Genomic DNA, 26629 nt, shown 5'->3' with positions numbered 1-26629 from the left:
AAATATGATAGCGCGATAAGAAAAAGAAGAAAGGCAATGACGCCTATGTGTGTGCAACGTGAAGGGGATAGGCGTGGGTAGGGAGAGTGCTATGGTTCTCGCGACCAATAAAAGGGCCAGTTTAAAGCGCCTTATTTTTTGCACTGGCACTGCGCATGCTGAATTCAAATCTTGGGAGTGGTGAGGCTGGATGGATTTGTATGGAAATATGATAGGTGAAAGGTATCGCCCGGGTCGAGACATGGCGGCCGATAGAAAAGTTTATTCGTTTGACCATTCTCGTCAATATTTCCGCTATGCATTTTCATTATTGCTTTTGTAATGTTGTATTGACTTAACGGAAAAATGTGTGACAAATATGTAAAATATCAAACATTTATATACAAACGTCTGTTTTGAAATGTGTAACGATAAACATATATGTATTACAGATTATATAATTATATCATTTCAAAGAGTAGATTGTATCATTCGTCTGTTATAGCTTCATTTATTTTTAAACATCTAAAAAAATTGCCAGGTAATACCGGCTTCAGATAACAACATAAAGTTTGTATGCATTTATTTGCCGGGTCTTGTATGTCAGTGTTGGCAGGAACATCCCGTAGGCTAGCACAATAATCACATTGTTTGGCACATCGCCCTCTCGAGTAATCTTAACTTGTAACTATACCCACCTGCTGCCATATCTCATCGGTGTCAATCGAACCGTAATACCACAAGCTCTCAATCACCAGGTATATCAATCCGAAAGATCTCTGGAGAAGAAATCTCAATGTGTTTATCACAAACTCATAGTTGATGCACATTCTTAATGTATTCCTAAATATTAAGTATAATTAGGTAATTGATACTTCTTATTTTGAATTTTAAAAATAATATGTAGATATACAGAACTCTTTGCGAAATAATTTAACATTTATCGATTTTTAGAGTCTGAAGTATTAAACTAATTATTATTTTAGGAGAGATTATTTTACGATATGTAAATTGATATATGCAAAATATTTTGTGAAACACTTGACTTCCGACGAATAATCACAGTAGTCGAAAGGACTTGCGTGGGTGGTCTAGCGTGAGAGGCTTCTTGCGAATTCTGCCTCTAACTAATTCCATCTCCGACTCTTCGTTACGTGCGCGCTGACCACACTATCTTACAGTATCTGCGGTTGTACGTCGTGTGTGTCCACGTGATATTTCCAAGATATTAAAATGGATACACCGCATACGGTGCATTTTCACGTCCAGCGCATTTGGTTACCCTCAGCCTCGTCTGGTTCCCATTAGAGAAAACCGCGAAGAAGCATGCGAATCGAACCGGTCCGGTGCAACTCGCGACCGGATTGGCCAGCTCCGGAATCAAGTCGAGTTTAATTCTTAAGCATTGGTCACGGAACGGGTCTTTAAGTATCAAGGTCTAATCGTCATCATCTCCACCGGGTAGGGCAGGTAGCACGGCGATTGGTTGTGAGCGTATGCGTATGCAAATTCGTTTGCTTGCCCTCTCTTTTTCTCTTTCTCTCTCTCATTCTCTTTCTCCCTTTCTCTCGTTTCTTTCTCTTTCTCCCTCTTCGGCTTTGCGGACAGCAGCCCGATGCACGCGAGATGAAAAAGGCGCGCTCGCGCTCGCGCGAGTTCCGCGGCCGGAGAACTCGCCTCTGGCTCGCCGGGCGGAGCCGCGTGCAATCCGCGTTTTCTTGCGATTGGAGGCGGCGTCCCCACCGACGCGTTCACTGCCCCCACCTCGGCAATCATGCAGACTGTGTTGGACGGCCACGCTTTTCGTTCCACACGGCTCTCCTTGTCCCGCTCCTGTTTGATCGAGGCCGCCGGTGCTCTTTCTTTGTTGCTCCAACGATTTTTCCTCTTCCTTCTCGGAGCGACTAACAACTCCCCCACCTTGGGTTACTCCGCTCTGCGGCCGCGTTCGCCGTGGCCGGTAGGCGGCCAAGCGAACGTACGTGAGTCCTTTAGTGTAGCTGCACACATGCACGCGACAGCATCTGACCGCTGTACCACCAGCCGCCGCCGCCGCCGCCGTAGCCGCAGCCGCAGCCGTAGCTACCGCCGTCGTAGCGCGTCGCGTAAACTCTCGTCCAAGTGTGTCTTTGATCACGCCGAACGAGAAGGACGCGTCGACAGGTTGACCTGACTCATCCCGTTGACAGGTCGCAGGTAGCTACTGTTATTGGCGCTCTTTAACGTCATCATCGGCCGATTTGACATGCTGCCTCGTGACAGATCGGCGCTAATCATCGCACGTGTTATTTAGGATGACGTGTTTATCTAACAAATAAGATACGACGGCGAAAAGTGGTAAATTGGTGTAGTGACCTGGCTGAGCTAGTCGAAATCGTGACCATTGACGATGTTGACGAGATAGTGTTTGTTGATGAGTTCATCAGAGCGAGTGCTCTTATCTCTGGCACATCAATGACACTTGTAAAACATACTGCCGCAAAGACTTTTTGTTGATCCGAGTATTTGGAGTAGGTGCATGTCGTTGGTAAAGACAATTCGGATCAAACTTTAGTCATGATGATTGACTGTTTGAGTCAGTGATAGCAGTGCCGGCACTTCACGTGCTTCACGACTAATGTTTTGACAGTCATCTGACAGAAGCAGTGCGACCAAGAGACTTATTATAAAGATACGTTTGTGATGAAGCTAAAGATTGTTTCTGCAAATAACAACGACGGTCAAAGCTCAGGTATTTTACGCGGTGGACAAATCGTGCATTGGATAGTTACATCTTAAACTGGAGTACATCGCTACCGCAAGAACGTGTACGTGACTGTGAGACTCCTGAATGAGTGTAGTGCATTCTTAAAAGTACTGTGTTTTCAAGAACTCGAAGACATTGATTGGATCTCATATGGAAGCGAGGGAAATCATGTTAACTAGTACGCAGTGAATGTCGCAAGGTGCTAAGACCATTAGAAACAGCTGTGGATATTTTTTGATAAATTGATTGAATCAAATCCAAGTATAACACTTCTAGGCGGTATTTCATCCTCAAAGCATTCTGCGAGCGATGATAGTCGACGCAAGCCGTTAAGTTAGCAGCAAACGATCTCCCACTGCGTGGAACGGCGCGATCCTTCGTTGAGAGCAGAAACCAGCAGGTGACCACGTTGGATCTCGCAGCGTTGACTGCCTACGGGGGCGTTTCGGGACCCAGGGTCGCGGTGGCGGGCACCGGGGTCCTTGCGCTGCCCCGCTTGATACCCGACAAGGGTTTATCATCGCCCGGAGGCCAGTCGAAGTCAAAGTCCGCAGGGCTGGCGGGTCTCGACAGCGAGGCGGTGCGCCGGTGGGTCGCGGAGGCCACGCGAACCGTCCGGCAGTTGCCGCATGCGGTGGTAGTGCCTGTAAGTTCTCCGCAACACCAGCAGCAACAGCAGCAGCAACAACATCATCGACAACCACAGCAGCAGCAGCAGCATCAGCACCATCATCATACTACGCACAGGCAACGTCAGGAACCCAGCCCACCGTCGGTGGGACTCTCTTCCTTCGTTCTACCAATATCGATGACGCAGACTCCCAGTATGCGTCTGCTGGAGAACAACAACTTGGTCGAAGTTGCCATGGCCCAGCAGCAACAACAGCAACAGTCCCAGCAGTCGACACAGAAACAGAAACAGACGAGTCCCACAAATAACAACACCATAGAAGCCTGGAGATCGATTCAAGGCGGTCATCAGTGGTGGAGTCCGCCCAGTAGTATTCAGCAGGAACAGCAACAGCAGCAGCAGCAGCAACAACAAGTACCGTCGATCGCACAGGTTTCTCAACCGCAAAGTCTGGTGGCCGGATCGGTATGTGGCCAGGTGCAGAAGCATCAGCCGCAAGTGCAATCGGAAATCGATCAGCCGCTCGACTTCTCTGTCGGTTCCCTGCAGCAGCAGAAGCTGCATTCGCGCGTGAGGACTATGCACGAGAGACTTCAGGGTAGGATGCATGATAACAACAACGGAACGAGCGGCCAAAAGATCATCAGAGGAGACGTCAGCAGGCGAAGCTATAGCCCCAGTGAAGCTAGTTCCAGCAGCAGCGAAGACGAGGGTGTCTCTACCGGCGGCAGTCCTACGGGACCTCTTCGGGGTGCCTCGGGTGAGCGTCAATCAAATTACACACGTTTCGTTAGAGTTTGGGATATATTCAGAGTCATCATGATTCCTTAATTTGTAATTATGAAGCTTAATACGCGCGCGCGAAAGGAGGGAAGAAAGAAATTACTCCGTTAATTCTCTCTCTTTTGAAATGTGTTTATTAATGTTAAAATTATATTATATTTACATGATTAATTCTTTCAATTAATTATTTTTGAAAATTTTGTAACATAACGTAATCGTTGTATAAATCGAAGCTAAATAGCTGATGCAATATTTTTAATTCCGTTAAGTAAACGTAGATTAAGTTTTATTTATTATCATTTCTCTCTCTCTCTCTCTCTCTCTCTCTCTCTCTCTCTCTCTCTCTCTCTCTCTCTCTCTCTCTCTCTCTCTCTCTCTTTCTCTCAAGTAGTTATTTCATTATTAAATGCAATCGACATGATATGAAGGCGAATAAAAGCAAGTATTTATCTTTATCGCAATTTCTTACTTCGCTCAATTAACAGAGAATATTGCGCGACAGTTAAACAATTTGTCATTATCGATACTGAATCGCAGACGTGCGTTAAACAATTAAAATTATCTGATTAAATGTAGATTAATACGTTTATATATCACTGTAAACAACGGGAATCAAGCATTTTGTGGAAAACGTTATGTTTGTCAGCTGCCAGCGCAGTCTGCCGTTGCATTCTCGACGCCCCCGCGCTTCATTGTTGCCATGGAAGCATTGTGCAGCGTGGTATTGTATCGGGTCATGTGGTCCCCCCAATCGCGAGAAACGATTTATCTGAAATGACCGGATTTTGCATTAATGCATCTCGTTCTTGCTATTCTGTGCGCGGAACGCGTGCCAATTGAACCTGGGGGGAGGGAGAGGGGGCTAAATTTACGTTTAGAGGATACATTTATTTTAAAAGGAAGAGAGTGAGAGAGACTCGCGATGCAGAGAGAGAGAGAGAGAGAGAGAGAGAGAGAGAGAGAGAGAGAGAGAGAGAGAGAGAGAGAGAGAGAGAGAGAGAGAGAGAGAGAGAGAGAGAGAGAGAGAGAGACTCGCGATGCACTTGTATTTAGCACGAGGGTAAACTGTTGTTTATGATACTATTTTCCACAATGAAAGTGACACATGACCATTTGATATTAATTATTACTTTTGAAAATAATGCAATAATCTTGTGTATTAACGTATCAGATATCCAGGTTATTGTTCAGATTACTATGAAGATGTTACGACGTTTTCAACGTCATCGTGGCGGGGACGATGACTAATCGGTACTCGTTAACGATCCGCTATCTTGTCAACGCGCATTCGCGCATTTGTAAAATTAGTTCGAGTGCTATCTATGTTAAGACCGAGTTTAAGAATCGATATCACGCGCATTAACAGATAACTGAGTCACCATCAATCGCTTTGATGGTAATTTCCATGCCGAGACATCGATCGTGTAATTTCAATCAACGCTGTTCGCGTCAATTATTCGCTTATGATATATGCTCCGTCTGCGCACCGTCTTTGGACGTTATTAATTAGGTGCAAAGTTGCACGCGGGCTTATTAATAGCCGCGGCACACGCGCCGCACGTTTCTGCTTTCAATTCAGAATTACCGGTTCCTGATAAACGTGCGATTCACGGCTGCTGCACGTGTCGTTTGTAACGTATCTCTTTCGTACGTCGACAATCGCGCAACACACATAGATAAAATCTTAAGTCGCGCCGATATCGCGTGATAATATATGTAATGAATAGTTACCGGTTAATAGTAGAACGTTGTGTTCCATAAAAGTGGTTTTGCTAAAAATTGACTTCAATTTTCGCCAAAGAAGCTAGAAGGGTCGACAAGAAACACACGTTCTGGACCATCAATTTATATTATTACTGCTTACATTCTTATATCGGTATTATCATTATAGTAAGGTCACTTGTCAGTAAAATTCATTAGAAATTGCGTTATTAGAACAAGATAATCACGATAACAGAGAAAAAAAATATTGATTAAGGTGGATCGGTGTTAGATCTGCTAAGAGATCATAATTTTTACACAGGCCGTCTCTATTAACTGCGATATGCGACGCGATAAATAGAAAATTAATAACGTTGAAGATGTTGTTAATGTACGTTGATTAGCTGCGATAAGCACTAGATCGAAGGGATAGGCAGAAAAATTACAAACCAATTGATACTATTGATAAAAATGCGTATCACGCTTTAGTCGGCCCGGTGTTGTTAATCTATGGCAATTACGTCTATGTATTCCTCGTATTCAAGCACCTGATATCGAGGTTATCCGCATGATAAGTCCTTCCTCTACATAGTTGCACTAATATTAAAAAAAAGAAATGCAATGGTAAATACGCGGTGCTGCGTACGAACGGAAAGGAAAAATGACCGTTATCGTATCAGTCGATAACGTCTTAGCTCTAATACTTGTTTGAATAAATATTCCACGTAGTCGTGTGATTGCATGGTTATTTTCGGCGTACGCTGAAATCGTGACGCAAAAATCTTGCTTAGTAAGTCGTGTGCATAAGTTGATCAATATATTTTTATCTTCACCAATCGGTTGACAAAATATTCATTTTGTATTGAGAATTATTATTACACCATAAAATAACGATTGTAATTATCAGTATAAGAAATATTAGAGAATTGATTAATTGGGATAACTCTGCTTCGATGATACTTAAGAATTCATATTCGGGGGTAGAGGGGATTATTCGAAAAATTAATGTCTAATGTTTCTAAGAATTATAAATTGTTTTGATTATATCTATTTCCATTTGATGGTATTCATAATCAACGATGATGATTCCGCATCTCGATGAAAGTGCGCGTCGAGTATGGGCAGTTCCAGGTACACGTTTCATAGGGCCCAAGGACCTGTTCCCCCTGCTAGCCCGGATGTATTACGATGTAACCTGATACGCGTTTGATTCTATGTTATTTACGAGCAGGTGTATCGGCGCAACAATGTTTATCGGCGTAATTAGATTCTATACCTACGTAATCTTTATCACACGTCGATGAGTTGTGGCGCGGCGAAAATCATGCTTTCAGAACGCATACGCACGATGATAATAATTTTCTCGAACACCTCTACATTGATTTCGATTGTCACGCCTTTTTACCGCCCATTGATCGGTAAGGGCTAGGTAACACGATTTCTCACGTAAATATATCAAATGTTTACAATATAAAAAGTATTTGAAAGAAAGCCATATTTATTTAAACATATATTTTTAAAGAAAAGATAATTAAATTATTTTATATTAGGTTTGTGTAATTAAAATATCTAACAATGAGATGCAAATTTTAAAACATACTGATTGAAATAATTTTCGGTTACCTTGTCGCACGTTTTCTTAACAGAATTAACAAATTTGCTTTTAATACCATATCAATATATTCAAAACAATTATATTTTTTATTATTAAACATTTTAAAATGCTTTCAGACACATTTTAACGATTAACCATCCATTTCCGTTTATCTGCGCTTAATTTAACTAAAGCTACTACGAATTTCTTTGATGTAGAGCGGCAAACACTAATAACAATTCGCGATTACCGATTAGAATCCTTATTGGATTCATCTTTTTCATCATGATCGTTTCCGCTAACTATCCCTAAGAGCCGCTGTGTTTTTTCCTTCATTAGCGTTTTCTGTGACTCGTCCGGGTGCACTCGAGTGCCGTCGGATCACTCGCGTGCGGAAAATTAGACGGCCTTCGGATTTCCGAGAGTACTCATGAGGTACACGCCGATCCCTTTCGCGCTCCTCGCTTCGTGATCAGTGATCTTCGAGCTTTAAATGTGTCGACGGAAATTCTGCGAAGTCCATTCTCGTCTAAAACGAAACTCAAACCCCCGAAGGATATCGTTAGTTAGGTAGGCATTTTCCTCTCGAGGTGCTTGAAAGTTTCTTAGCTTCTGTTTATACCTGGATTTACTTATCTATCGAAACAATGCCTTGCAAGGGTTATAAAAATTTAAATAATAGTAAGTTTATAAAAAATAGTAATCTGCAAAATTTTAAATTTACTTTTCAATCATGTTCATTCGTTACAGCATTCTGAGTAGCAACAGCTGATCGTTATACTGATATACATATATAAACACCGACAAACGATATTTGATCATTCGCGTTGGAGCATACACTAAGAAAAAAATGTTCTGGATTTTAGTAAATATTAGTTTGCATACAACTGTGACTCCATTTACTAAAATAAAGAAAATTTTCCTTTTTATTAGTATATGTGTATTCACTGAGAAAAAAATATACTAATAAAAAGGAAAATTTTCTTTATTTTAATAAATGGAGTCACAGTTGTATGCAAACTAATATTTACTAAAATCCAGAACATTTTTTTCTCAGTGTATGCCTGCGACAGTTGCGGTCGGGATTATTAATCAATCGACTAACGAGATACTAATTAATTATTCTATTATACATTAAGTCGCAGCGTCCGATGAGAAAACACGCGATTGAGTGCGCGCGTTATCCTCATTCTGTTTTATGCCGGTGCCCGCGCGCGTCATTAACTTATGATTAGCCATATAAAATCGGGGCGCGCATCGATAAAAAATGTATATCGATACGACCGATGCATCGGCAATGCGCTGTATCGGCCAGCGTTTCGTCGAGATCCGCTCGACGTCGGCAGTCAATGACGGATAAAATCGCATTTATTGACTCGCGCCAGATTAATCGCGACCGAATAATATATTTATCTTACTGCCCGAGTCTCCACGGCCGTACGAGTGAAACGGCCTTTATCGATCGGCGATCTCTCGCTCGCGTCACTCGAGAAACGAAGGCTTGGCTCGAAGATAAAAAGCCGACGCGTTAAAGAGGCGGCCGGAAGCGCGCGGTACCTCGCACGGCTAATACGTACAATGACTATGAATACATAAAGACGCGTTATCAAATGGGATTTGTTCAACGGATAACGCAGTCAAGGAAAAAGCTGCGTGTATAATAAAAAAAAATTAGTACTTAACAGAGACACTTAAAATTGAGCCTCTTATTTTTCCTATGATTAGTACTATGATTTCTCGAGGGAACAAATTAATATTAGTAAAGTATATTAACGCAAGTAGATAACTTTTTAAATATAAATAGACTGGTGATTATTTTTGTGCATTTCTAGGGAAATTATGCTAATTATATCTTATGTGAGGTTTTTTTGTACACGTAATTATAAGATCTTGTGACGCTATATGGACATAATTATCTACTACTTTGAATATGTAAATAGTTACACGGCTTTATCATTTATCGTACTGTTTAATCGTAAACCGGGATTCTAGGAAACGTGAAGTAAGGACGGATATGACTGATCATACCAAAAAATCTTCAAACGTACGTTGAGGCATGTAACAAAAGGATTTTTGTTGCAATAGATATTCTTGAGAATTTATACGCGATGAACTTAATTAATTTATAATTGCATTTTCTGCTACGCGCAGGTTATATGCTACAGTAATCGATTCTAAATAATTGCAAAGAAAAGAATGTGCAAGTATGGCAGCCATTCTATGCCTCTATTGCATAGTTTGTTAAAATTGTCTCAACTGCAATTTTTAGAATTTCTAGAATTCTTTATGGAAGAATCTGAGCTTTTTCAGTTATATTGAAATTCTGAAAATAGAATGCTAATTTTATTAACTTCATTACAAGTAGTCATTACTCTTCAGAGTTTTATACTCATTCTTTCGTGAAGATTGTCTGAAATAATCATCGATGTGCGTGCACATGACCGCCATGGTCGAATATGTGTGATGATACGATTTTAATGAAAAATCCGCTATTCCTAGAAGAAGCCGGAAGCGGCCGAACCGCTTGCGTTGCGTCACCGGCAGCATGGCATAATGCCTCCTTATTTGCATTGTCCGTCGGGTTTCCGATTATACCTTATACGACCCTCGAATTAAGGCCCTGGCTGTAACCTGCCCGAAACGCTTCAGGCTAGCACACCGAATCCCGATTATTACGTTGGGACGTACACGGCGCGCCTTCCGAGGACGATCGTCGACACGTGACTCGCTGAAGAACCCGTCACTTGAGCGGACCACTCGAAAAGTAATGCCGGTTTTTAACATGCGGACTTCACGCTACTTGCGTTTGTATCTTACGATAAATGTGACGGATTCGACAGCCAATTTCATCAACATCCGTTAACTTGAACTTTAGTTTAATTGATTCTTTTTTGTTTTTTTTTTCTGCAAAAAGTGAGAAAAAGAATCTTAAAAGAGAAAGAAGAAGGTCATTTAAAATTCAATTAAAATTAAATTTTGCGTGAACAAACTCGGTAATAAACTATCTGAATAAATTATCATTTAAATTTAAAGTAAAAAAAAAGTTTACTAAAATCGCGATGATTTAATTATTGTATTTTTAACAACGTTGCCTTGGACGCACCGCGCGTTCGTTGCTAAGAAAATCTTACCTGTTACCTTGAGAGACACGGACTGGTCGCACGAAAAAGCTTGAGATACGTGACCCGTACGAGTGGGTGGATGGACATAGGGAGGTCAGTTCGCGGGAATGGGAAATAGCGGTGCGGGGATTCCTGTGTGGTAGATAGGCAGAGGTAGTAAGGAAGATACCTATAGAGCCCATGGCAGGTAAAGCCGATGGATAAATCTCACCTTGGATAGGTCAGGTTGGGTCGGGACGATTCGTCGTGGAGGACCGTGCAAGGGTCACGTGGCTCTGCTCTTCCCTCTTTCTTTCTTCGCTTCGTGTCTGTTTTCTCCTTTTCTCTCTCGTTCTTGTTTAACGCTCCTTTTCTAGGATACGAGAAACCCTGTAGGCCTTTCTAACCCTTGCTGAAGATGCATTTCGGACCTGGCGCGACACGCGTGCGGTGCGACACGTGCACGTGTGCGAGACAGCCGGGTGTTCATGTACACGCGACGACAAATCACTATCGCGACGTGACACGCGCCTGACTTTCCCATTCTTATTTTAGCCCTATGAATAGTAAGGTATTTTCTATGTAAGATGTTTTAAACCTTGATACTCTTCTTTCATTTATGAACTCTTTCTTTAACAAAGATATCGGAGAAAAAGCTAAATTTTTTAAATAAACTTTATTTTTAATTCAAAGTGATATTATAGTAAATAAAATCGTAACTTTCAAGATATGATATATTGAAGATTAATAGATTATCAAAAAATATACAATACATAAATAGCATTTTAATGAATTAAGAAAGGTCCAATCCAAAGATTAAAAAGTTGTAATAACTCGACATTTTCTCGTGCATATTCACGCTGCTTAAAAAATAACAATGTTGCATCATGAAAGACATGCGAATGTGGCGTCGATCGATACGTCTCGCTCGCAACTCGATGCGATCGTAATCGCTACTAATCCATGTCTCGCGTTTTACCGATGCCGCGCCATAACTCTTCGTTACAATGTAGCATTGCTGGACGCGACATGCAAATTATGACTCGCATCGTTACTACGTTCCGCGGGGCGATCGATACGATCTCTCGCGTCGATGACGGATGTACCGGACGGATACGGCCGCTCAAGTCGAGAGCTCAAGTCGAGGTGCACGGACGACCTTGCCGCCTTGGGTCTCTCGGAAAAGGAAACGTACTTCTCATAATGAAACCTATCATGGCACGTACGCTGCATAGCGAGATAATGCGCCGAGCAGGCTGTGCCGACACGTAGAGACACCACGCACGCTCTGTGGGATGTAAACTTCGTGTTCACACGTACTCGTATTCGCAGATTGCCTGTTTGTACCTGAAGACTGTGGAGGCGCGATGTTTATCGCATAGTTATAAACTGCCTAGTTATAGACTGCCTAAAACATATGTTGCTTATTAGATCAAATTCAAGATTTTTTTCCGGGAACGAAAATGTTAATTTAGCAATTGATATAGATTTGATTACGAAATAAAATTACGAAATAATTTCTTTATAATGCAACTTGAAGTTTATAGGTACTAGCTAAATAGTAAAATTAAGCTTTTAATAATCCTATAATAATAGATCGTAATCCACAAAATGAATATTTTGTAATCATATTTTGTATACGTATTTTTAGACCGATTAGTTAATGGCTTCATTAAAACTAAAGTAAAAAAGCCGATAAGATTTAGATAAAGGCCGTTATCGAGATCGCTTTTTATCCGAATTCTGGGAATAAGTTCTGCTTTACGAATCAATTTCAATAACATTTCTCAACGTCGCGAGATCGTGACGCATACGCGCGTTGCGTCTCGCTCCAAGGATCGCGGCAAGATGCGTTTGCACCTAGCTAGCCGGATAAATGATGGAAATCACCATATTCATTGCATTTGTCGGCGTACCGTTGCCGAGCCGTATGCCGTATTTGGCGGTTACGTATGCTAATTCGCCGTCGCACACGATTGGCAGTCTAGGTTGAAGCGGCGGCACGTATACAAGCTAAAAGGACAAGCTGCATAATGCCGCGATCTCGTTGACTCGTCTTCTCTCTCGAGTGAATTCATTTCTCCGACAAAATCGGCCGTCTCGGGCTGAAGACGCGCGACAAAATGTCCGTCTTGAAATGTTAGAAATGTTAACGAGAAGCGGCGAGAGCCGTACTTAGAATCGCGGTAAGAGGAGAGTCCGCAAAAGGGGACGGCGCGCGTCCTTCGTCGCGACGATCCTGGCAAAAGTAATGAAATAACGACGTTGCTCACCTCAACATGCACCGGATCGAACGGAAAAATGGTCTCTCTCTCTCTCACGATTATCGATTATATGACTCGTGTGATTTCCACGACCGCGACGTCGCGCGTATCGTACGATGTGCAGTAGCTGAGAGATGCGTGAATCAGAATAATACGCACGCAGATTGCGCCAGCTTCTGCAGTGATTTACCCCATGGGAAGTCAGATCGTTCTGGATCATCGGCAAGGAATGTAAGGACGACACGCGAGACGGAACGTCGATTGCCGGATTCCGATAGGATTGTGAAAGTATACTTAGTCCACGTCATTACGGATTCTTCGCGACTTACGAAAATCCGAGGTTAATCGATTCTCTCACTTGCGAAACTTACATTGTAATCATGAGAATGCAGTCTATACGTATTCTAGAACTTCTTAACTATATAAAGTTAAGACAGTGAAAGTTACAAGAGCTGTCTACGGGAATAAAGATAAAATTATTGGGAAAGAGAAAGAGGGAAGGAGAGAGATAAACGCGATATTCCTTTTTATGCTACATCTTTTTATTTGCTTATTATATTGAAAATGACTCACAATACCTGTCTATCCTAAACTCATTGTGATTGAGTCGAGCAGGATAATTTACCTCTCGAAATATTGCGATTACACACGAAGACCGTTTCTTCCGAATATTATACAATTGAGGTTCATAAAGGGATCGATCAAACACGCTTTTGAAAAATACGGGAATATCATGCCGGTAAGCCCGTTTAAGCCTGACATTCATCTGCTTGCTTAAACTGCTTTGCCAGTCATTGCGGTTCCCGCATCCTGCTGCAATTTTGACCTGCATGCCGTTCAGAATTTCATACGGTTCGCATGCCATATGTTCGTATGCAAATTGTCCCTTTTCTATTCAGTAGGTTTCGGCACAGACGATCATAATATCGTCGATTGGATCGGCTGAATCAGACGCGAAAAGCATGTCGAAGTCAATTAAAGATTTCACATGACATTTACTTACAGTTATGTTATTCGACAAGTATAAGTTACAATCCGAGGTTCGAATAATAATAAGAATAAAAATTTTCATTCTCGCTTATGTATCCGCGAACCCTTTCAATTTAACGCGCTTCTTTGCGTGGAAATCTTCCGACTTTTCTTTGCACGTCGAGCAAAATCTGCATAATTCGCTAACAACATTGTATAAAAACGCGTGCGTAAATTAATTGGTGCCTAAGAATCCGGCACGCATCGACGGCATTTTAATTGCGTCATTGTCTCGTGAGATGCTTTTGCGCGATTAGTATATAATTTGAATAATCAAAGTGAGATTTCACGCGCAACAAGATGAACGGACAATTTATCGGTGCATATTTATCGCATAACGCATCGAATTGCGATTTAAACGGGATTAAAGGAATTTTTTATGCAACAGTATAACTGTATCTGTGACGTTGCAATCTATTGCACGCACATGTGTGTGACTTTATTATAAATGCATGTTTAGCGAATAATTTGCATTTTACTGAATAATTTACATTACTGACTTTTATACTGTTATTATCGAGATATTTTATTACGATTTCTTTATAATTTTATTGTTGTTTTTTTTATCATTAAATGATTTAGCAAAGTAACTTATGTTAATATAAGTCTAACAATGTAAAACTAAAATATTAATATTAATCATAGAAGACATACATAAAATGTAAAATATAAAAAATGTAAAATTTGAAAACAAAATGATGAGTATATTTGATTTCTTAGAATAATTACTGTAATTTTGACGATTGCCGTATTATTTACTCAAAGTAAGATTCCATTGGGAAAGCAATGATATCTATAAAAAAAAGATGAGCTACTGTAGCAAATTTAGGGACACCTAACTTTTTTTTTTGCAGCGAGAGCTATATTTTTTGCAGCGAGAGCTGTAATTTAGCAATAGTAGCAAAACCTTCTGCTCTCGCTGCAAAAAATGTTAGCTGTCCCTATTTTGTAACTATTATAGTAGCTAATTCTTTTTTTCCGTGAATTATACTGAAAGAAGACGCGCGGGAGGTCGCTTCAAATTTTGCACTGTTATATGAGTCAGCAACAGGGTGATGGTAACATAGTCAGAGACCAGGGGTCGTTTTAAGTAAAGATAATGACAGTGTACACAGGAACATGCGTGCCTAATGCCGACACACGTCCTCGCGGCTACTCGCCGCTTCCTGCCTCATGTATTCAAATTAAACCACGTAACACCGTCATGGAGCTTGTATAATGGTAATGATGATGGTAAATGAGAACCATGGACGCCTTCGTTCGTTGCCGCCAGATCTCGGGAAAGCACTACGATTTCATGTGTCGCATGACGATGCACTTCTTCGGACGTCGCGATAATTTGCCGCGTTCTGCCACTGCATTCGCGGCTAATAATTCATTCTGGAAATTATGCGAAAAGTTACGTATTTCTTCGATTATAATCGATGCGTCAACGTCGGTCGCGATAATTAATCGCGAAATTTTTGATAAGATAACATTGGCGTTCTGAACCGATCCCAAATAAACGTGATTAATGTATTCAATTATCAATGCTATACGCCGTAGCGTATGACGACATGAGGAAGAGATCATTGCCCCGCGCGAAGAAACTAATCTGTCCTCGGGATCGTTTCGTGATTCCTTCGGATCTGCTTTCTTTGTCCCGTCTCGTTTTTTTTTCTCTCCACGTTGAGCCTAATAAACCTCTTCCGGACCTACGTCTCGACGATGTCGTTCCACGAGCGAGACATAATTAGTTAGGAGACGCTTAATGTAATTTTAATAACTAGATAAATAAACATAAGCATAAGCAAGGCAGGCGTAATTTGAATCCGGATGTGCCGACGATGTGCGGCTTCGATAAAACAATGTTAATGTCTCGCCATAGAGAAAAACTGCACACTTCGTCCTGTCCTTGTCGCATGAATTATGCTTGTCTCACCTCTCGTGCCGTTGCGTGCGATGCGTGCGTGCGTGCGTGCGTGCGTGCATCCATGCGTGCGTGCATGTCATGTTATTTCGTAGTTTATGCAACGTATGCTAATCCGTCGCGCGCAGTTGCGTCGACCGTTCCCCAAATAATGAATAATCAGAATCACTGACCTGTTGGCCACGTTGACTAACAACTTGACTACACTTCACAATGCTATTAAGCATAATAATCTTTGTTAGGCATAATGTCTCTTTTAGAATTAGTGTGGATAATTTATTAAATATCCGTTAATTACGATTTTTGAGACTTTTAAAATTAAATGTCATAAATATTTCTGAAAAGAAAAAAATAGTTACGTAATATTTTTGTTCTATCTCCTTTTTGTTTATCTCCTATTACTAAGTTTGGAAGATTTTAGATTTTTTGTTAATAATAGCGTGACTTATATATTAGACTTGCTTCAGCTCTAACACCGATTTCTTTCTCGACGCACCTGCAATAATTTTATCATTAATTCTCAGTTCTATAGAAGGAATAAGGGAAAAGAGAAGAGATTTCACGCCTACTTTTTTCCCCATTATTCCATTTGTACGCACTGACTACAATATGCAAACGCTTAGATATTCAGATCGTACGTCTCCCTTACAAGTTGTTATGGCATTTCTGCCGTTCTCTCGAACGCGGCTTCAACTGCAATTAAATACGCCGTGTTTAATTATATTAAAATACATCTAATGATTATGCACGAAGTTCTTGTAGAAGCAGGTGTTGAAAAATTGCGATGTAAAAAGCTATCTTCCTCTAATCTGACGTATCTGATAATCTAAGAAATAGAGGAGCGCGCGAGAGAAAATTTTTACATATCTTCTAATAATAATTAGTTTTTTTTTCAATATACGAGCATATTTAATTATTATCGTGCCACTTGAAATACATCAGATTCATCATTCTTAATTTCAATTTATTGCTAATTTTGGTCTTCCGGAAAGGGTCGTCATGAATTTTTATGGGCGCTGCGCTCAAGGTTTTTAAACTGTTTTCGTTGTAGTTAATAAATCGCCTGTCGTCATGCAATGCGTACAAATTTGCAGCAAAGTTGCGAGCAGAGATATCGTCGCGTTAACTCGCGCAGCCGCTATACGAAGATTGATGGAACGCGAGTCGCGAGCACGATCGCGGCCACGAGAACGATCTTACACCCTTGTCAGCGTTATCTAGATAGAGACTCAAATTCGCCATTCAGTTGGACGCGTCGCTATTAATTAATCATACTATTCTGCATGGCGCTCCAGTTTGAAACGAGGCAATCGCTATTAGTAAATATCTTACGACCTAACGATTTACCGATCATAATAATGCAAGCATTCCTGGCCTCTTGTCAGGGTAATTGCAGTATAAGCACAATTAGCTCATCTAACAAATAATCACGTAATCAATTAACCGCGTTGTGTGTATGGATCAATGCACTCGATCGCAGTCACGATCCAAGCCCTCGCGTTCTTGAGCCATACGCAATTTGTATCTTTAAAAACCTCTGTCACTTTCTTTTTACATGATGTTGTAAACAGAAAGCGGTGATGGTTAACTATTAATCTTTTAATCTATTAATCTTAAAATCTTTGTTCCTATTAAGTTTTCAACAGTTTAATATATTTTAAAGAAAATTTTAAACAGTCGGAATTGGATAAATACGTATGTATTTGACTAAAATATATTTCAAAATATTTCTATATACATATAATAATTACCATATACAATGTACAATAATTTATATGTAATATGCATTATATTCTATATAACGAACGCTCTAAGGATGCGTTTATATTATCCATCGTCATCGGTTAGTGATAATAGCAGCGCATGCATGTCGACACCTTTGTCAGCCGTTATTACGATGAGAATGCAAATTTATTAGCGGACAAAACATTCGTTTATTAATTGGGGATATATGACTGCGTCACGCATGACGACCCAATTTTTTCGTATCTTTAACTAAGCTTTCAATCTCTGCGAAGGCAGTCGTACATGTACGTGGATAATGTTAGTGTAATGGTGGTACTGTATTATCACGTAAATCCAGGTATAAATATAACTTCTTTAATGATCTAGATTCTAGATGCTCATTGACTGGCTGTTCGCGTTGTCTGTATTAAATTAACGTAAATATATATTCCAAGTTTACAAGTATCTGTATATTATAATATATAAAATATCCCACACACACACACACACGCACACACACACACACACACACATACAGTAGTTAGTAGACGTGATATTTGTAATATATAAAATCAATTACTATACTCAATACGGATACAGATTCTTTGTCTAGATCTCGAGATTAATTGTAAGAATAAACGTCGTCATTTCTTTCAATTGTAACTTAAATTGTGATAAGTTGCGAATTAAAAATATCGTAGAATAAAATATACTTGAGAAAAAGAGAGAGAAACACCAAGACTGGACTGATAGATAAGATTTCATTAATATCTTTAATTACTTATAATTACTTTATCTCTAATCTTCTAATCAATGTATTATTAATGTGTTGGCATATAAAAACAATCATTCTTTTTTCCTGTTTATTTAATAGAAAATATTCTCTGATTCTAAAACACCCGATATATGCATATATTTGCATGTAAACCTACTCGTGCATGTTCTGGATTTTCTGACGAGACGAAAGAGCAAGCCCTCCCGAGTCGGCCATTGTTTACGGCGCTTTAATTAGTCCGCTAATGTGACCAGGATAAAACTACGAGTCCCTTATCTGATATGTTTCCGGCGAATCATGGGAATTATTTCTGTACATGCAAATACCAACGAAAAGGCGAATTGAGTTGTGCTTCCGGAACGATCTCATGTGTGATAAGAACGACTACGCGTGACTAAGGATAGATTTCTTTATTTACTATGCATACAATATTTTTACATATAAAAATTATTTAAAATATGGACTGGAAAGGAAGGACCTAAATGTATTATTTTTTGTATTATCTTTCTTATAAAATTACGTTTTATTAAAAGGAAATGATAGAAAGGAAAACGTGTAAAGGTTTTAAAAATAACTTGAAAATAATTTCTCGTTTTCGCATTACGTCATGTGTTTAAATCATTACTTTAAGCGTGGCATTATCTCCTACAATTATCTCATTTTGCTACGATATCTCGAGCCAACCATTTATGTATAAGCGATCTACTCGTAAATGATACGGATCGGCGTTCTAAAATCGGTCACATTATAACTTTAATCGCGGATAAGTAAAACGCGAGCCGTTAACAAGTGCTTATACTTTTTCACACTCACGATACGAGAGCTGCCTAATCACACGTTCCCGCTTACACGTATTTACGAACGAGCGCTAAATGTATCTGAGATTTATACACTAATATGAAGCTTACACGCGATGAGATCGAGTAACATTCCAATCACGATCAGCGGTATGTAATTGTCACGGAAAATCGAATGTTAATTATATTTGAAGAGAACAGACTTAGTAATTACAATGGGACGAGCGCACGAAACGACGTTCCTTTGGGCGATGATCACATTTAAGGATATCTCACGCATGTGGTGGTACATATTAGGCGACTTAACGAGTCAAGCGTGCTTAACGGCGCGTTGAGCAGTTCCTTGCGGGATTAACTGGCCGTGCCTAAACGCGTTAATATATTATTGTACCAGGCGCGTACAGAGAAAGACAGAGGTAATTAACCCTTGCAGCTTCGTAAGCAGCCATATTTTAAGGTCCACTTGCACGTGTCTCTCCGGTGACTTCTTAATCGTCCGTACGACTTCATCACGCCGGTGATTTCATTCCGACGCCCTCTTTCTTTTTTTCTTTTTAATCGCTCCGGGTGCGAGTTCGTAGTCGTTAGCTCAATGAGGGCAAGGGTCGAATTGTGCCACGTTCAGAATTTACCGCTTTTGCGATTTGAACAAAAGTTCCTTTCGTTAAATAAGAATAGGAAATCGATGAAACAATGCCACAAATAAATATTTTCTTATTTATCTTTTGCGAGATTGAACTATCCGATTAACAACACCGTTTGTAATGTGATTAATGATATTTTTGTCTTGGCTTTAATCCTTTCGAAGGGGTAAGTCACGTTTAATCTTCCGTGGAGGTTTCATGACAGTATATATTGTGTGGCATCCGTTCATTCGATGGTATGAGTTGTTCTGTCGATGTGGGTGATTCATAACTACATTGTGAGAATAGTAAAGGGTAGCCGAGTACTCCGAAGTGGGAAATGGCAATTATGCAAAATTTCCACGAAAAGAAATAACACACAGAACAATGGAAAATAACGGAAGGATGCTTGCGATGCTTTCGTAATTCTTACATTAATTCTTCACATGTTTTGTTATTTATAAATCTACTCTCATATTATTGTACTTTGTGCAGAAATTAAAGTGATACTTTTTGATTAATTCTATATCTAGCGAGCGGTATTATATGCCTGATAATATTTTTGTGTTTAAATACGAACTATAACTTTTAAATGTACTGTAACATTATTGCACTTGACGTTATGTGCACCGTTTTATTATTGAATTAAAGTGGACAAATGACTTAAGCGTCATTGGATGGAAAATGATCGTATAATTAATTTGAACTTAATTAGCTTAATTGGAAATCAATGTTGGTCACGCGACGGGACATTAATCGATAATAAAATTATTACTTTCGTCGTTCAGCATGGCATCTTAAATTTTACAGTCGCACTATATAGCAAATCCCTCTATAAAAATGTCTATTGTACAAGTCTGAAATGCAGAAAGGCATTTCTTTTTTCGTAGTTCTAAAAATCGCATTGTATTATTGATTCCGCCGACCAATCTAACCGGTGTCGTAATAGCCAAACGGACTCTCGGCCGCTTCTCGATTGATTTCTCTTTCTTTTTTCTCTCGTTTCTCGACCCACCTTGTAACTATCGTCAACAACGAGATTTTGCTGGATCTTAATATCGATTTATCGATCGTCGACTTCCGCGAAGTATCATAAACCCTCGCCCGTTAAGGCGCGGTTAGGACCGCTCGCCGATTTACGCGATGCAGGAAAACCGCGTACATCCTTTTTTCGCTCGCGTTCGTTTCCATTGCGCTGCGAGAGTTACCGCGGCTTCTCGCGCAACAGAGAGGAAATTAATCCTAAGAACACGACTTTTTGCCGATGTGAACACCCAAGTGACCACGACGTGTTCTAAACGCGCGAGGTTCGGGTGAAGCAATTTGCGTCACTTTGGTGTGTTAATGTCCATTCATTAACTTTTACCTACACCATAGATGAAAATGCTTGAATTTATCGTAAAGTGAATTTTAACAAACTTATAAAATAACATAATATAGAAATAATAATGTAGAGCAATATATTAAGAAATTAGAATAATAAAATTGTAATAATAGATCTATATTATTTGATGGATTTAATTATTGCGATGATTATATCGAAGTTTACATTTACAATATCGCCTGTCATCATGAAACGTGAGTTAATATATGTTCTTTCGGAGCGATATTCATTTTTTCATATCCGTGATTCGATTAGGCTAGTTAACACGTGTATAATGTTGTTCCCCTTCATCTTATACTCACGATTGACTTCGGGTCGACGATTTCGCTATCGGCATGCAACTTTGACAGCATGATGTCGGAGAAAGCCGTTCCAATCTCAGCAAGGATGACAGTGTATTAGTAAAAACGACGGTAAGAGGTTCAGAGACGCTGCAAACGGGCCCCCCACGTAAAAGGGGGCCCGATTCGACGGGGATAAGAATGCCGCGCGCGCGCGCGCAAGACCCAGCTCGGCGGTTCGGCGGCAGTTTATGAGTCGCGGCGAGCGCGGTCGTAAAGTTTACCATTGCGCGCATAAACCGGCGCGATAATGATTACTACTTCCGCGCGGCGTGTCCCCCTCCGCCGAGAGGAAGTCGCCGTTTCGCGGATCTCGTCGTATCTCATGATCGGCCGTCGTTGAAGCTTTTGTTCGCGACCGAAGCGGGCGGGCCCCATTGTCCAACTTCTCTCTCGGCGCTCTCTCGAAGCCCTCGCTACCTAAACTCTCTCCCGGCACGAAATGCGTGCCTACCACCGTGGTCGCTTACTTTTTTGCCCACGTAACTCTCATTTTGATCAATTTGAGTTTTTTGTCGGGGCGGCAACCGTTGACTTTACTACCGAGACCTCATCTCCACTCCTCGCCGGCTCGTCCCGTCCTTTCTTCGTCTTCCTTTCGATTCCTTCTTTCTCTCCTTTTCTCTCTCCCCCTCCCTTCTCTCGTATCCTCCTTCTCTCTTCTTTCCTCTCGTCTTCCTCTCTCGCGCTCGTTGATTACCTTTCTCAGCAGTCTCGCATCTCTTTCTCTCATACGCACGCATACGTTAAATCTCATCTTCTATCCCACGTGCTCCTTCCGTCGGCATAGTGATTCACTCGCTCGCTCACGTTGAGCTTCCGTGACGTCCGGAGTCACCGATAGACGGAGAAGGGTACAGTGACGGATTGTTAGCCGGGGGCGGGTCTGATAGTTGGCACTCTTCTGTCTTTAGAGCCGCAGCGGAAGTGCCTCGTACTCGTTGCGAATGTCGTGTTTCGTGTACCTATAAATGCACGAAAAGCAATGATTTCGTCTTCCGGCCGAACATTTTGCTTTATCCGCAATTAGCTTAGTATTGAGCATTAATTTCAAAGTTAATCGATTCATAAATGAACAAGCGCTTGGCATATATAATTTAAGAATATTGAAGCAATCTGTGTGATTATATTTAATAGAAACAATTTAATGTAGAGTAATATAAAAATGTAAAAACGTAGGATATTTAATCTACCTGCTATAATATTATATTTTTTGCTAATTAATGTCTTGTAAACTATATATAAATTGCAAAGTGCGTTGCTTTTGCGTTCAATTGCTCGGCAAACTGATCGAAGTCTCTCGTTTGGTTAATCGTAGAATCGTACGTGACCGATCAAGTGGTCTTGTCGATTCGTGCTGTAAAGCATACCGTGAACGGAATCGTGAAGATCGCCGCGCGTTGGACATTCTCTATTCGCTACGGTGAGATACAGAAGAACACGTGTTGCGTGTACACTGCTACCGTCATACGTGAAACGATAGTTAACAGATTTCTCCAAGTTAATATCTCTTTGTTTTAATTAATATTATTTATATATATATATATGTACAATATGTAAATTAACATCTATTATACGTATAAAGTTAGACCTATAAATTTTCTGAATTTAATATACCTAAAACACATATTTTCCTTTAATGCGAAATTTGCAATTTTTCTGAAGCGTTTTCGTCTAATTTAATACCCGCATTATTCGCAAATTATCCGCAGTGCTTCTTAGTTGGCGATAGCTGGGTCACTCGAGACTCAATGGATATTTGTTAATTTTCGAAGATTACTTGTACATTTCTTTTACATCGAAAGGGTAAAAAATCTACAACTCGAAAACTGATGCTTTTTTACTGCTATTTTATACACTATATTTTATATCCGGAGCGATCTCTTGATTGTCCAATAGAGTACTACGGATTAACAATAACCCGGCCATAGTCCTCCGAAAGATACGTCTTCCAAAGGTTAATAGTTGCGCGACAGATTTGTTAACTGTAAGAAAATACATACACAAGATCGCCGAAACGAGACTTTCCCATTATCGAGTGAGAGAATGGAGGCTGGCCTCGAAGTAACAGCAATAAGTCACGGAAAAGAGTAGTCGATGCTCCCGGAAGTAGAGTTGGCGGCGAATGAGCTAACGGATGGACACCGCGGACTATTATTTAACTCTAATTGATGATAGCTCGCAAACTGTTCCACATTGATGGTCATCGATAATCGCTAATGATTCCGATCTCTAGCGCACTGCTGAGGGGCACCGCGAAATAATCCTCTCGGTACTCTCTATCTATAGTCTATCTCTATCGTACGCGTGAACATCTTCAAGGCACACGCAAGTGTGCAATGATCGATATTTCGCACGAGAAGTATCGAATATTGGACATAGATATTTCTCTGTTCCTTTAACGGTACCGAATTTAAGCTTCTCACGTCTCTCACGACCTAGTTTAGTGACGAGCATATATGAATTCATTATAATGTAGAATATGAAAAGAACAATATCTTTATTAAATTATATTATTACATTTATTTGTTACAATTTTTATAATTTACTATAATATAATGTAAATTAAATTCTATTATGCGTAAAGCATATTTCGAATTTTTTATGTGCATATGGAGATATAAATGATTTTCTATTATTAATATTAAAAATGGAAAAAATATATGAATACAATGAATAACATAAAGATACTGATACTTAGCAAGACAAATCAAATAAGTATTAAAGCACTTTTGAATACCATACGCGTGTTCATACATGTAGTACAGTGGACCCGCGTGTTTTCGAGGTATGAGACATGTCTTGTTTTAACTCGCCACTCATAGAATAGTGCAAGTAATCGGTTAATCGATAGATGGTCTCACGATACGTCGCCATGAGAAGCGGAATTCGCGTCGGGCAAACGAGATTGTTACGTCGTTTCTGCTATTTCGTGCGCGGGCGGGAGGAGGCGAATGACGTGTTACGGAGGTAGTTAACGGAAGAGTCCTCAGGGCTACGTACGTACGCTCAGGCCTATTGGTCTTTCTCTCTCACGATGAGAACGGAAAAAAAGGACGGACGTCGGTGGTACAAACGCACCCGCGGTGATGATTAACAGCCGGGCCCGGCGCATATCTCCCGGGCCTGACCGGAGAGGGTAATCGATTAATACACGATATCGAGCCCGTGCGTCTCTCTCGCGGCCATTGTTTGTTGTTAATTACACTGATACATCTAATCGACAAGCGAGGATCGGCTTCGACTATGATTCGGCGATTTGACCGGTCGCGGATGCGGACCCGGTCCTCCGACCCGGTTCTCTCCGAGATGTAAATGTTCCTTTAATGCAGATATCTCGGCGTCGCTGTACCGCGACGTCGAGATACCGGGCCAACGGCGGCATTGTTTGGTAACATTGTAACATTGCACCGCTCGTTTATCTGCGGCGGGCATCGAATCCGGCATTCTAATTAATACAAGTCGACGCGTTACGGCGACCGGTTTCATTACGGACGCGAGATATGAAGCCGACAGTCCTCGTTATGACATTTATATGCGAATGTATACTTCGCACTAATACAACGCGCGCAAATTTAGTCATACCGTTCGTAAAACTTTATTCGTACCTAATATTTTTTCTTAAATTAGCTCACAAGAATTATATTATCTTTAGGCGCGAAAATGAGTACCTCAGAGATTACATTGAGATTATTGACATTATTATTAATTAGTTCAGTTGATGATAAATACACCGTCGATTTATATTTGTCGATTTCTCTGTATCATCAAAAGTTTCTTACGATTTGAATGCAAAATTTTCACAGAAACTTATATGTTTTTATAAAAATGATTCAAAATTCATTGCTTGTCTGATATTCACAGACATGATTACTATATGTACTTAATAATATCAAATTTTTCTATAGTATTTAATAAACGTATCTTTACACAATTAATAGTATAATCCATTCTTTATCTTATGAAAAAGCAAAAGGATCAGTAAGTTACATGTCATGAAATTTCTTTGTGAATACTAACACGTAGGCAGAATTAATATTCCTACTTATACGAGAATAATATTGATTAAATGAAAACATTGGACGGAAACTTATGATACACAGAAGTCATTGTGTACGTCGGTCAATGTTTATATCGATATATACATACATAATATACATACCATCAATAAAACTCATCGTCAGGCAGTTAAGTTTAGTGTCTGCAGTAGTGCTGTTGAAAACATTGTGTCAGCAGTGTGTCTTTATCGTGTCTTTAAATAATTTCGGATAAATGGAAGGAAACGATTAATGATCAATCGCTGGAATGCATTGGTAAGCAAATTCTTTTTCACGTATGTTTGTTGCGTAATTATTTACCCTTCTCCCATTGCTATTTTCTTATTAATTTATCAAAATGTCCAAATTGTTTTACACATATGTCAGAATAATCTAACGCAGAACAATCTAATTAATTTTCGAGTTATCGCGTTTGATTGTATCATGTTGTGATACTGTGCTTTTATATATACATATAAATGTCATAGATAATACTCTATAAGATGTTAAACTGGAAAAATATTTCTGATTTGAATCATATTTTCATAAAGCGCAACGAGTTCGTTTTAGCATCCAATTTACCTCCCACCTGCTCGAGGTTAGCTGTTAAATTGCCGGTTAATTGCGCGCGCCCGCTCGCAAGAACGAGCTGCGTTTCGCCGATGGTGCGTGGCCAAGCCCCAAGTGTCGCGTTAATTGCTGAACGTTAGGCAGGCTCCTCCCTCCCGACGTATAGGTAGATGGATGGATTACTTAACACTTGTCACGCCTCGCTAATTAACATTCAGTCATCTCCCTCTCGGAAGTGCTGCCCCTGCCCCTTCGCCGCGACGATGACGACGCGACAGGTGGAAAGTCGTTTAATATTTATCGACCATCGCTCCCGACCCCGTTGGCACCTTTGGGGCCCGATACACGCGCACCGGCCACGGCCCCGGCCCCGACCCCGGTTTGCTGCTCAATCAGAATTCGTGATGGCGCGCGACGCTTCACGGAAAATATTAGAATACGACGCCGTGATCGCCGATTAACGACAGATAAAACGGACGGGTGCGGGTGTCTCCTCTCTTTCTCTCTTTTTTCCTCTGCGACTGTCAACGTTGCCTGGTCTTGACAGGTTCTACGGAATTCCAGATGCAGAACGTTTCGTCCCGTCGAATGTAATCTGCGCGTTCGATCGCGACCGGGTGTCGGAGATGTGTACATTGTT

The 26629-nt window shown here is 40.4% G+C and overlaps 1 protein-coding gene across 2 annotated transcripts in view; it reads left to right on the top strand.

Annotated features, from left to right (window-relative positions):
* The first annotated feature begins 3041 nt into the window (after window positions 1–3041).
* LOC139776487 (uncharacterized) overlaps window positions 3042–26629 on the top strand; it is a 126389-nt gene continuing 102801 nt past the window's right edge. Inside the window, exon 1 of one of the 2 annotated variants that reach the window (XM_071713178.1) lies at window positions 3042–4116. In XM_071713178.1, the coding sequence (XP_071569279.1) occupies window positions 3534–4116 (583 nt within the window). In that variant the 5' untranslated portion in view covers window positions 3042–3533. The remainder of the gene's footprint in view (window positions 4117–26629) is intronic. The other variant, XM_071713172.1, reaches the window with a different exon arrangement.

Source organism: Temnothorax nylanderi, unplaced genomic scaffold, assembly GCF_030848795.1.
Source record: "Temnothorax nylanderi isolate EJ_2023f unplaced genomic scaffold, tnyl_v1.0 TNYL_tig0005_pilon, whole genome shotgun sequence".
NCBI lineage: Eukaryota > Metazoa > Arthropoda > Insecta > Hymenoptera > Formicidae > Temnothorax > Temnothorax nylanderi.
Note: the sequence above shows the minus strand (reverse complement) of the source record. Positions and strands in the feature narration are given on the sequence as shown.